Source organism: Anguilla rostrata, chromosome 3 (genome assembly GCF_018555375.3).
Source record: "Anguilla rostrata isolate EN2019 chromosome 3, ASM1855537v3, whole genome shotgun sequence".
Classification (NCBI taxonomy): domain Eukaryota; kingdom Metazoa; phylum Chordata; class Actinopteri; order Anguilliformes; family Anguillidae; genus Anguilla; species Anguilla rostrata.
The window spans coordinates 11,119,304-11,132,338 of record NC_057935.1 but is presented as its reverse complement, the minus strand read 5'-3'; the positions used below and the strand labels follow the sequence as shown (position 1 = coordinate 11,132,338).

Below are 13,035 nucleotides of genomic sequence, written 5' to 3'. Positions count from 1 at the left end.
TCAGCACTTAATCGATCAGTTCAAGCAGTTGAGTACATGGATGATCACCTGATTTCTTTGGTCTGAAATGGCTGGTGAATATAAAGTGAAAATTCTCTAGAGATTCTATTGAAGATCACCACAAAGGATAACCTGGTGAATTTGGTGGAATGTGCTTCCTGTGCAATGCCTGTTTCACTATCAATACAAATACACTTACTTACATGCTCTGGTATTGCTACTGTTGTAGGGTAACACTGTGAAACTGCTGTGTACTGGGATGCAGTGCCTTTGCAGCACTGCAGTGTCTGTAGGGATGTCCTGAGTCATTGTTATTGACAATTAGGGATGCACTGTTATTTCACTATTAATGTAGGGACACATTACAACTTTGCAACTTTCTCATATCTATGTGGGGACAAACTATATCATTGCTACGAATGTGAGAAACACTGCACAAGCTGCTAATGCTAATGTGATGACACTACCGTGGCAGTGAGTGTTGTTCAGTCTCTTGTAGCCCTGTGGACAGGTGGAGCCGTAGTCCTCAATTATTAACTTGTGGACTCCGGGAACTGTAACAGAGAGTGAGAAGAGGGAACAAGAGATTGAAATAAGGAGAGAGAGAGAGAGAGACTGAAAATGCAACAAAATCCCCTCAGAATTATATATTCAGTCATCATTACTAAACAGTAAACTTTGGCACTAGTTTATTGAGACTCTGTAGTAATCTTCCAGTATAAGTTTAGTTTGGCCGTATTTCTCAGTATTTCTAAAAATAAAATTTAAAACATCTAGCTATATTTTACAGCTGGATAGTAATATGCAGCTAAAAGCAGAATAAATAAAATAGCAACATCTATCACAAATTGTCTAAATAATTTGCCATAAAAAAAGATAAATGGGTTAGCTTCTTTTCCAGCACACCAATCAATAAAGTTATTAAAATCATTTTTGACACATGGTTTGAATTATGGGACACTTTTCAGACTCTTGTCTTTTGGATCACATCCCTTGAGGCAGTGGATCATCAATTTAATATAACAGCGGTGTTTGCTCTGAAAGAGAATTTTTCTGTGATTAAGTAATCCACGCTATCAGGACTTCTCAGCAACACTTTTTTAATGAACCACTCCTTACTGACCGGCCCCATTGCCTCACAGTTCTCCCCTGCCACCTCTACATTCCCAGTAGCAGGTGAAGTCTAGCAGCTTAGTACTCCTGTGTGCCGCAGACTGTGGTGATCGTCACGGTCATCCTTCTACCCTCGATTCCCCAGGTCTATTCCTGCCATTCTGAACCAGCTAGTCCATTTCTTCTTTTTCTTTTTTTTTTTTTTTTTTTTTTACAGATTTCTGCTTTTCATCCTGCTTTGCTGGAACATATTTTTAAAAATCTGCTCCAGGCTTCTTTGCTATAGAAAGCACCTCCTGCTCTGCTCTAGTTATGCTATGCTCTCAAACCACTACCATGTCCTTGTATGGGCACTGGAACTGACTCTCTGACTGAAGTCTCCTATAGTTAACCTATAGCTAATGTGGGAGTTGTGTCTTTCCATAGAAAATTCCACATCTAAAAAAGTAATTATAGGGGAGGGAGTGTTTAAGTTTACAGACTATAAACTTTAAAATGTTACACTAAAACATTACATTTTTATTACATTTGTATACAATGCAGATCTTACATAAAGAGTGAAATAATACTGGACATGCAATGCACTGGAGTTTATTCTGCTTTCTGTAGAAGTGAGTGGTGCTATTGGCAACTTTAAAAGAGACTGAAAGAGCTCAGACTGCTCTTTGTTAAATAAACACAGCTGAAAAGGTTCTCGCAAAATTGTAGAGGGATTCCCAATAATATTGGCCATGTTCCACAGAAGTGATATTTTTTTGGTTCATTCTACAATTGTGAAACTTCCTTGAAACTGAAAAGCTAACATTACTAACTAGCAAGCAACATTTCAAATGATGCTCTTGGTCAGCAACACTGATCATTTCATTCTGTTGTGTTTTTTTTTTAACTGCCCCCAAATTTTTTCAGGTCTCCTTTTCCAACCCATGAACAGTTCTGCTCTTTGCCTCCCTAACATTTGTATTCCTCTGCCCATCTACAGCGGATATCTCCGCATTTCCTCGGCTCTGGACGCGCGCCACGTCAATTTTACCCAAAGCAGTGTGAGAACACTGCTGTGCCGAGGAGCGCAGAGGGGGTACGATGGGGGAGATAATAAGTTCCATATCTCCGGCCGCGGGTGGGAACAGTCAGGAACAGGCCAGAGGCCCCGGGGCGCCTAATGAGGACACACTGTCCCGAGTCAGACGGGGATCGATTTTATTAAAAATTATAAAGCCCGCTCCGTGCGCCGCCTGACTCAAAGCCCAGGAATGGAGCTCCACGGTGCAAAAAGTGGAAAAGCTCTCTCTCTGTTCAAAGCCAAGTTTCCACAATCTCGCAGAAATGCTGGCCCAAACCTTTTTTTTCTGCATTTCTGAAAATGAAGCGGGGTCATATTCCACCTTCTGCAAAGACAGAATTTCAAGGCCGTCACACAGCTTCACAGGGGAATACGCCGCATTAACCCAAGGGATATTGTAAGTTTATATATAAAGAGGGTGAAATCCTCCATGGTTTGCATGTTTATTATCTAACATACATTTAAAATGTGAGTGGTGGGTTAAAAATAAAAGTGCATTAGAAATTATATGTTTTAGGCTAGATTAGAATGCATGTAATTTATCGCATCCTAAACAAGACCAGGTCAAAACCTAGTATATGGCTGGACCTAACACACGTGATTTGAGCCGGCCAATGGTGTAACTTCATAACTCGGCGGACCAATGGTGTCACTTCATCACTCAGTCAGTCAGTCACTCACAGACATTTTGTAGGGCTGGCCCCACTGTTGCAGTCCAGCCAAAAAATAAAAAAAAAGAATATGTAGCTATCCCTCTCCACTATAGACAAAGATACACAAGGGTCTGCAGAGAGAAACATCTGACAGGTAAATAACATTTTAAACAGGAAACAGCTAGAACTAGAGTGGGGCAGGGGGTAGGACCAGGGACTGGTAGGTTCACCCAGAGTGGGACAGGAGGTAGGAACAGGGACCGGTAGGATTAAATAGACTGGGACAGGGGGTAGGAACAGGGGCTGGTAGGATGAAATAGACTGGGACAGGGGGTAGGAACAGGGTCTGGTAGGATTAAATAGACTGGGACAGGGGGTAGGAACAGGGGCTGGTAGGTTTAAACAGACTGGGCAGGAGGTAGGTACAGGGTACTCACATGGCAGCTCTGGACATTTGTGGCATTTGTTTTGCCCCCAGGAGTTTCCTATGCTGCCGCAACAATCCTCCTGATTGGTCAGTCCAGGGAGGGGGGTACTGCTACACTGAGAGAAGGAAATCTGATCGTTAGAACTTTTATGGCCTGATTTACTGAGAGCTTTAGCACATGCAAAATTAATAACACAACCAATGATTGGTCCAAAACAAGCAGCATGTCCAATCATTGGTCATGTTATTGGTTTCCGCGTGTGATAAAAGGTTTTGCATATGCTAAAGGTATTAGTAAATCAGGCCCGTAGTGTTTAAATAAAACAATGCTTCTTGCACAAGCAGGGGGGCTGCCCACTGTGCCTCAAACTCCAAATTAGAAGCGGATGTTCCTGGCAAAACAGAAGGCAACAAGCTCCAACCAAAGTTAAACTCTAACAGTTATATAAAGTATAACAAAAGTTTAATAAAGGCTTGGCATTACACATGCTTAAAACCATAAGGAAAAATAGCTTGTCTTAATACCAAATAATTATATCCCATCAGTTCATGTACAGTGCTTACTTGGCTATGCGACTGTAATTAACAGCCATGAAATCAACCATGTAAATGCACTGGTAACTGTTAGCAGAACAGAGGGTGTGGCACATGTAAGTGACTCCAGATATTCATTGTTCCAAAAGAGTTTCAGAAAGTACTGAAATTCCACAAAAACATGAGGCTTGTGTGTGTGCCTCCCTCCCTCAGCCACACTGGTCTCTCAGCGTTCCAACAAGACATCTTAAACTGGAAGGGAAACCACGGTCTGACGCTCAGCTCGGTTAAAACTGAGATGCGGTACTTCCCAGCCGTGTCCTCCCCCTCCCCCCCCCCCCCTCGCTGACCTTTGACTCACCCTGACCGGCACCACGGTGTCACCCGCTTCACCCGCCAGGAATCCCAGAGTGCTACCGGACCACTAACCATCCCTCTCTTAGAACGTCAAAGCGGTATGTCAGGCATGCGGATTCTTCCAGTACAACATCCACAGAGTCTGCCCCTTTGTCACCACCTACTCCACCCAGCTCTTAGTTCTGGCGGTCATCATCCACTGGCCGCCAATTTCAGCCCTGCCCATCTTATGATTCAGACTGACGACCCACCTCTTCACATTGCACCATGGCTCCCTTGAGTCCTTTTAGAAGTCCTTATTTTGTTCGGATTTTCTTTTGGGATAATGCTATAGGTATAGCTATGTAAAGATAGTCTAGCTTTATAGTGGTATTTACTTCTGTTTACAATACTTATTGTTGGTTGTCCAGTTAACTACACACTCATTGAATACAAATGGGCTTCCTGTACCTTCTTGAAGGTGATATCACACACACAAAGTCCTTGTGCAGCACTTGTGTGTTTCACCATAGAAACCTTCATTTAGATGGTCAGACTGACTCCTGAACATCCTGTCAACTCACAGCCTGTTTGGGCGTGGTCTCCTGGAAGCACCGCCCCCGTGGCTTGTGCGTCTGTGGCGGGACACGGGAAGGCGTCTTCTGCGGAGGTTTGGCTTCCGCTTGCTCCATGGGATGGATGACGACAGAGGTGTCCGGGTCGTGGTGGACACGGACTTTATACTGCACTGGAGACAGAGACGGAGGAGGACTGAAAATGCTGAAAACATCTCTCCCACACTCACAGTACATATTCAGGCACGATGAGTAGAAACCTTTCATTCACTCAATTATCCAACAGCCAACTAACAAACCTTTCGTGTTTGTTACACTCCACACATGGTAGAATAAAGTGATGTGACAGTGACCAATTTAGCCTTGTGTTACTGTACACCTGTAATTACAAGCAATACACCTGCCAAGCACTTTAAAGCACAGATACTGATTATCAGAGCAGATAATCATTGCCTCATGCTATGTGATACAAGCACTTGAAATACTAATTATTCTTCAGAAAAAGCAGTATAATCAACTTCCATGTGAAAATGGCAGCAGAACAGATGGCTTGTACCTCCCAGATTAAGGGGTGTAATTAGAAAGTTCCATTAACCTTTTAATAATTCAGAACACTTAGGGACGGATTAATTAAACATGAATTGACACAGCATGTTGCCTGAACTTTGGCAAATTATCTCTGTTTGCAATAACCGTGAAGAGTACAACCTATTCGCTGAATTATATAAACAGCTAATTACACTGTCAGCTACAACAGATGAGTTCAGTCCACAATTAGCGTGGAAACTATCCTGCAAAAAGAAGGTTCGAGCCAAGTCATTATGCATCCCATAGTCCCAGTCTCCAAAAGTGAACCTGGACAATCTCTGAAAACAGTACCACAACTATCGGAAACTTTCTTGGATTACTTTCTACACTACATAAGTCTCCAAGACATGCAATGTGTCGGGGAGGGTTTTTCCTATTACTAATCCAAAGTTCTCCTATCATGGGTCAGTGTGTGAGGGGATACCTTCTGAAGAGTGGTGCCCACCTCCATTTGCCAGGGGTACGGTGAAGACAGACTGGGTCTGTGCCACGTGCCGGCCAGCGCCCGGCTGGTCTCCGGGGCTCCGGGTATCGGGGCCCGCCGGCTGCGCGTTGCCCTGCGCCCCCTTCGTCCCCGTCAGCTGGCGCGAGGGGAACTGGCACAGCCGACCCGTGAAGCCAGGGGGGCACAGGCAGTGGCTGTGCGAGTTACACACCCCCCCATTCATACATGTGAGAGGGCACACAACTGCAGAGAGAGAGAGAGGGAGGCAGAGATGGAGGGAGAGAGAGAGAGCGATGGATGGAGAGAGAGTGAAAGAGAGAGAGACGGAGAGAGAGAAAGAGAGGGAGAGAGAGATGGAGAGATGGAGGGGGGAGGGGGGGGAGAGAGAGAGAGAGAGCATGTGAAAGCGAGAAATTATTGATATCAAATGATGCAAAGCTACAAGTAAACATCCATCGTTACATTTCACAGAAACTAAAGATGCAATCGTCAAAAGCAATGCTATCCCTGGATTCCTACATCTATCAAGTAATGCAGCCGTTGTTCTTCATCTTGTCTTGCAAGTGAATGTGGCCTTTACATGCATGAAGAAAGTGTGCAACCTTTTGCTAGAGTTAATGAATACTCAATAATGTTCATAAATACATTTTGCACGGAAAACAAAGTAATGCACTTTGCACTTACCATATTCTACAATAATGAATGCGTGGAAAAAGGTATATTAAACTCAAAAGAACATGATATGGTATGATATCTTGAAAACTGTATTCAAGGAGTGTGAAGGTAGCCATTTAATCAAGCTGAAGGTGGTGGTGTAGAAAAAACACTTGGTACATTGCTGAAACAATAAATCACAGAAGGACATTAATCAAAGTTGAATCAGAGTTCAGACAGTGCAATACGGTGGGAGAATCAAGAGTCAACTCTCATTGTGACAGGAACAATGCTGACACAACAGGCCAGCTGCGGAATTAACTATGACCTCACAGGGCAACAAAAAATACAATCCAGACCAATGCAATCCGCAACATCTCCAGAAGACTCCCTATTTGACCAGCTGAACCAATTACCAAAGGTGGCAGCTTAGTCCACTGAGCTGAACTGCAGTCATTGGATCACGCTGTTCAACGTGTTGATCCAGAACATTCCATAAATGCTTGATTGGGTTCAGGTGTGGTGTCTGTGAAGGCCGTGACGTGTGGGGGATGTCAGTTTCATCCTCCTCAAACTACTGGGCGAACTGATGCCCTGTGGATGGGGGCACTGGCATCTTCAATTCACTCTGAATGAAGAAAGTGCTTTAAACCATGCCAAGAAAATGCGCCCAACAGAACCATCTGGAAGGTTCAGTATTACAGCACTGTCCCCAGTGAGCAAAACCTGGCATATAGACGTCTAGAGGGGTGAAAGTCTAGGCTGAGAGACATATGGACATAAACAGACTAGGTTAACCCCAATATAGCTCAGGTTTTACCCGGATATAGCCTGGGAACGCCCTAGTCAGCGAGCAAACTCTTTTGAACCAAATGTAGCTGGGTTTTCACCTGGATACCTAAACTTTCCACGACTTTTCACCACAAAAATGTTCACTGGGTTGTTTTAGCATTTTTGTTAGCTATCTGTATTCCATCAAAATTTTCTGAACAGCATTAGTGGTGTGAAAAAGCTGTGGCGTGTTATAAATTCCACAGGAAAATTAGGTACTCCAGAAAACCTCTCAGGATCTGCTCAATCTCACAGATCTAGAAAAGAAGGCCCTTTTGTCTTTCTGTTCCTAACTACCTTCCAATAAGAATGAAGTTAAAGGAAATATAAGCTATTCTGTAGGGTTGTTTAATCAAATAATAAGTTGTTAGAATAAGGTGTAATTTTATATTTTTCATATTACACATCTATGAAAAATGTACAATTATTCTGTCTGACTCTCAATACAGTCTGACATTCTCCAACCCCTTTTAGTGCTCAGCCAGGAAGCCATTCATTAAAATTGTGTGCTAAGTACATCTCAGATTGACATATTTTAATTTTCATAAAAAAATCATGGCTAGTGTATTTCTTACCAAATTTACTTCAAAACGAATTGTTTATTTTGATGGTCACTGTTTCCAGTAATTCGGTACTGCACCAAACTACTTTCCACACATCGACAAGCAATTGCTGTTACTTCATAAAGATGTTTCAAAAAAAAAAGAACAAGGGCTAGATTCGTCGCAATGATGAATTATGATGTCCAAAGCAAAAATATGTCTCTTTGACTTGTTTTAATAGTTTTTTGGAAAACAATGGAATTCTATGACTTCTAGGCTATTGGCTATATCTGCCATTTGACAGATGCACAACACTAGTAGGTAGGATAAATTCATTGTAGGTTTTGGTCTTTTCACAGGATATGTTCACAATACGGAAAAAATAAAATTGCACCGGACTTACCCGTAAGCCTTGCAATCTACACTGAGATCATGTATCAAAGGCCCAGAGTTTAGACTCTGTGTGCAACCATGATGGTGAAAGCCAAAATGGTGAGCAACACCAGTATCCCAGTAAGCACACAGCTCTGGCTTGTTTGTCAAACTGTTACCTCAGGATACAGTAAAACTGAGACTGAACCGCTTCAGGGTAGCCCTCCCTGAAATCCTACCCTTCAGCGCAAAACTCTTCCCTTCTCCTCTTTTCTAGTATGCTTCGACCTGACAGAAAATGTGAATTCAGCTTTTTCTCTAATGACCGGGCTGTGGACACACTCACTGATTAGTTTACGCTTAGCTATGCAATGCTCTATGGGGGGTGTGTACTGAGCATCTCTGACTTCCCCACAGTCCTGGTGGCTTGACGCCCATCCAGACTCACGGCCATATTAGGCTCTGCTTTCCTGCAGCCGCTGGAAATGGAGCACAGAAGGTTCCGCCCAGTCCTGCAGCCTTCGGCTGCCTTTCTATGAAAACCCACATTATCAATATTTTGAAAGAAAATAAACATCAGATAAAAATAAGTTAAGCGTTGCAAGTAACTAAAATGCCAGTCTCAGTCTAAAAAGTTAAATTAGGAAGGAACCTTTAAATGATCATGATATACAGCATACATTTTTATGAGATTCTTGACTTTTCAACTTCTGAACGGTACTGCAAATAACTTCCAATCCCTAATTATAGGGCTGCCTGTTACTGTGAAAACAAATGTGTCACTGTGCGTTCTTTAAAGTTGATGCCTTCCAGGGTGTCAAGCTCTGCCTAAATAGACCACATGGTCAAATACGGGGCTTGTCCATTTCCAAGCTTTCTTTCATCAGCTGAAAGTCAGAACTGGCAAGACCACATGATACATCGCATCAACACAGGCAGAAATTAATGGAATTAAGTGGTTGAGTGCTCGTGTTGTGATCCCGTGTAAAAGTGTTTGGGAAAACCCTAGCTTCACACAGCAGTGAGCCAATCACATTCAAGCCAGGAGGCTCCCAGGAGGAGCTGGGCAATGGAGAAGGTGGCTGGGCCAATGAGCTCTCAGGAAGAGGCAGAGTGACCAAAGCCAACCCGGGGGCCGTCGGCGTGAGTCTCCCTCGTACAGAACAATGGCTTCAGGCCAGGAGATGGGCGCTTCTCCCTACAACTCTGACAGTCCAGAGGAGCGAGAGCAAAAGCAATTATTCACAGAGTGGATGTGACAGGAGGAAGATGGGACCCAGACAGAGAGTGGGGGGGGGGGGGGAGAGGAGACAGACAAGGGAGAGAAAGAACACTAGAGTAACTCAGAAGCAGAGAGAGGGAGAGAGAGGGAGACAGAGAGCAGGCACTCAGAAATCCCCCCACACTCATGTCATTCTCATAGGGCCATTTAAAATGTGTTGCTATCAAAGAGATGCTTCTGATTCACAACTAAACTGAAAAAGGAGAGAACAATATCTGCTTCCCTTTCTTTTTAATCTCAGCTGATGTGTGAAAAAATCCAGAACAAGACAGAAAATTGAAAAAGAAGGAGAAAAAAAAAAGATTGGTCGGACTTCTGGAAAGTGGAGAGAACTGATTTGGGAGAGTGCCTTGGTGAGACCCAACCCCCTTAAAGAGGCAGTGCGTCATAGTGCAACGTTTGTAACCATAGTGCAACCTGAATCAAAGGTTATTTCAGAGAGAACTGGGTGCTGGTGTTCGAGTTAGTTTCATAGAAAAGGGCTTGGTAGGTCATCACTTGATTATAGCTACGGTGCCTAGCCAGCTAATTAAATGACGTACCCTTCAGTACGATACAAGCCTTTGAAAAAATAATAGTAGGCTAACTATTAATCTGCATAACATAGAAGTATTATAACTTCCAGACCAAAAACAATAAAAGTTTTTCACTGGAAAAATTAGCAAACAAAAATTAGAAAAATGATTAAAATTTAGCAAGCAAGCAAAACAAACTGAACAATGAGATTGTAGCTGTATTCCTAGATACAGCCGTCAGCACCATTCAGCCCCTACTGTGCTTGCAGACAGTGGAGCTCGTACTAGTCAAGGTTGGAAAATAATTAGCGCTGATCCAGACTGCAGCTGCACTTCTGCAATCTGAGTAAAACGACTCAAAGGCTCGCAGAGCTCTGAAAGCAGCTGCCTGCGCAATGCTCCAAGCACTGGACCAGGTGCTGTAATTGTGGCAAGGGCCCACTGGGAGTTTGACTGTCGTGAATCTGCTGGAAAATAACAGCACATTATGAGTCTCCACTAAGACTGTCTACTGCTGCTACATATTCACATAAATCCATAATATACTGTACACTGTACCAAATCTTAACTCCCTTACCATCTGGTGTTGCACCCATAGCTAGTTACCAGGCTCAGTGTTTCCAAAGGTGCAACACAGTGCCCTATTTTCAATCAGCATTAACTTTGACTTATAACTGAGCGTAAGCACTATACTTTTTCTGCATATCTACCTGAGATTATTAAACCAAAAGACAATGCCAAGTGTTTGATAATTATGAAGATGCAGACAATGATTTTCCATTAAATTAAAATATCAGAAATGTTTTTCTTTATTTAAGGGGCAAACATTTCTAAGCATTTAAACCACAAGCACTAATAATTACTTTAATAAATTATCTTAAATCAGTAATAAAAACAACAATGTGCTTTGCATTTGAAATTCCCATTAAAACATTGTCCTGCCACATTTCTAACACATGTATTTTCTCTTTCTTTCTGAAATAACCTGAAAATCACACCACAAGCCATAAAACCATGAGAAGATGAAAAGTGCTCGTTTGAAGAAACCCAAGAAAGAGTTTTACATGATGGGGCAGTGAGAGCCCTCTTCTCACAATGCCATAATTTAAAGTTAATTTAAAGATTTTCTTGTGAGAGGAGATCCTCCTCACAGGTGACGTTTGGAACAATAAGAAGAATAAAAACAGTTCTGAAAAGCAAAGGAAAAAAATGGGGAAAAAGCTGAGAAGGTTTTGCAAGCGTGTCATTTCTTTCCCAGATTCTGAGAAACTAGTTTTCCTGAATTGCATGCTTGCCATTCCTCAGTAACGCTGTTCGCATGCCCAGACTGCTGTACCGTGTCATTAATATGTACCATACAGTCAGACAGACACTGACGAACAGAAACGTGCATGCCATAGTGCACGTGTGTGTGTGTGTCTGTATATATACACACGTAGATATACATGTGCCCTATGGTGTATTACAGGATGTACTGCACTACCGTATTGTAGAGCAGAGTGAACACTGAAAGGGAGGCCTATGGAATATAATTCCAAAGGAATCATAACTTCTAAACTCTGAGGGTTCCTCTAACTAGAAGCCCAGACTGAAGGAGATCTGATTCTGCAGCTCATAGTCACACCTGCAACCTCCACAGCCTTTCTGCACCAGAGAGAGAGAGAGAGAGAGAGAGCCACAACATGGCATGCTGAGCACCTGTGGAATGTGTTGAACAGTAAAAGGAAAGCCTTGTGCCCAGTTTCACATTCTTTCATATTCACAAATCAGTCTATTTTGTATAGGGCCTTTTGCAGAGAACCGTCACAAAGACACTTCGCAGGAAGCCAGTATCGCTCCTAGCCAGCATCTCCCCCTCCGGCTGGCACAGGACTCGGGAGCGGGTTTTAAAATAAGCGCACGATCGCGACGTCTCGCCGTAATTAGCCGCCGACGGCACGGGCAGCGCTGTCTGTCCCCCCCCCCCCCATCCCGTTCGCCATCCTCCCCGCTCTCCCGCGCTGCAGTTTAATTAGTCAGAATTGGATAATAACTATCATCAGCGCGGCGTGCGCGTGAAGCGCCTCCGTTCGCCGTCGCCCGGGCTCGCCAGGCTCTGTTTACCGTCTTCCCCTCGCTGCAGCGCTAATTGCGGGTTTGGGGGGAAGGGAAGGCCAGCACGCGCGCGCGCGCTCGTAACTTTCGGCTTCACCTCCGCCACACGTGCCGCTCCGAGCTCCGGTTCCAGAACCAATGAAGGATTCCGAGACAATTCAGTTCAGATGAGAGTCAAAGCGTTTTTTTTATGTTTCATATTATATCGCGGTAATAAAAAGATACAGATTTTCTATACCCCCACGGCCTGAGATGCAACCAGCGGAACATTCTGTACATTAGACGAAGCTTGCGAGAGCAGTATGGCGCTCTCCACGTAGCCTGAGGAACACACAGCATAAATCACACACTCCAAGTGCACAGCCATTCACTTACTTCAGTGACTCACTCCTCCACGATCAACCTCCCTTAAAATAGACTGAAATAAAATTCAGAAAAATATAATTTAGAGACCTAAACAGAACAAGATATACAAAGGAAATGCGGTTTTGCAGACAGTACTTTAAAAGACAAGCGTAAAGGCCTTGAATCACACTCATTCGCTTTGTTGAAACACTGGCCTGTTTCAGATTTGTTCAGCACTACACTGAAATGCAGCCTCATTGAACTGATGGACTTTATTAACTTTTCCTTAAAACTGGCTGGATGAACAAAAATTTGTTTTGGGTATTTAATAATTACCCAGAATTCATGTCTTAAGCTAATACTTTCAGTAAGCGGATGCATGTCTCCTGATAAAACTGTGAAAGCATTTCACTTTCTGTCCCATTGTAACAGGAGGTTCAGGGTGAGAGTTTCCTGGGAACAGCAGTCGGCCCACAGCCTGTGACTGTGGGGGAGAGACGTCCGTCTACCCACAGTTCTCTGCTCAGCGGGTTCCGTTCTCACCGTTGCCACCCACTGTCCTGTCTGACAGGAAGTAGCACTGACATCACCGACTAGGTTCCACTGCCCTGGCAATTCTGGATATAAAATTCCCATTCCTCTTCATGAAATGTGCAGTTTTCGTCACAC

The 13,035-nt window shown here is 43.5% G+C and overlaps 1 protein-coding gene across 6 annotated transcripts in view; it reads right to left on the bottom strand.

The window, feature by feature from the left end:
- LOC135250112 (latent-transforming growth factor beta-binding protein 3-like) overlaps nucleotides 1–13,035 on the bottom strand; it is a 55,631-nt gene that overhangs the window by 20,618 nt on the left and 21,978 nt on the right. For 5 of the 6 annotated variants that reach the window (XM_064326072.1, XM_064326073.1, XM_064326067.1 and 2 more), the window contains exons 2-5: nucleotides 5,711–5,974; nucleotides 4,708–4,871; nucleotides 3,264–3,369; nucleotides 468–554 (exon numbers count right to left, since the gene is read on the bottom strand). In XM_064326072.1, coding sequence (XP_064182142.1) covers nucleotides 468–554; nucleotides 3,264–3,369; nucleotides 4,708–4,871; nucleotides 5,711–5,954 — 601 coding nt within the window. In that variant the 5' untranslated portion in view covers nucleotides 5,955–5,974. The remainder of the gene's footprint in view (nucleotides 1–467; nucleotides 555–3,263; nucleotides 3,370–4,707; nucleotides 4,872–5,710; nucleotides 5,975–13,035) is intronic. The other variant, XM_064326070.1, reaches the window with a different exon arrangement.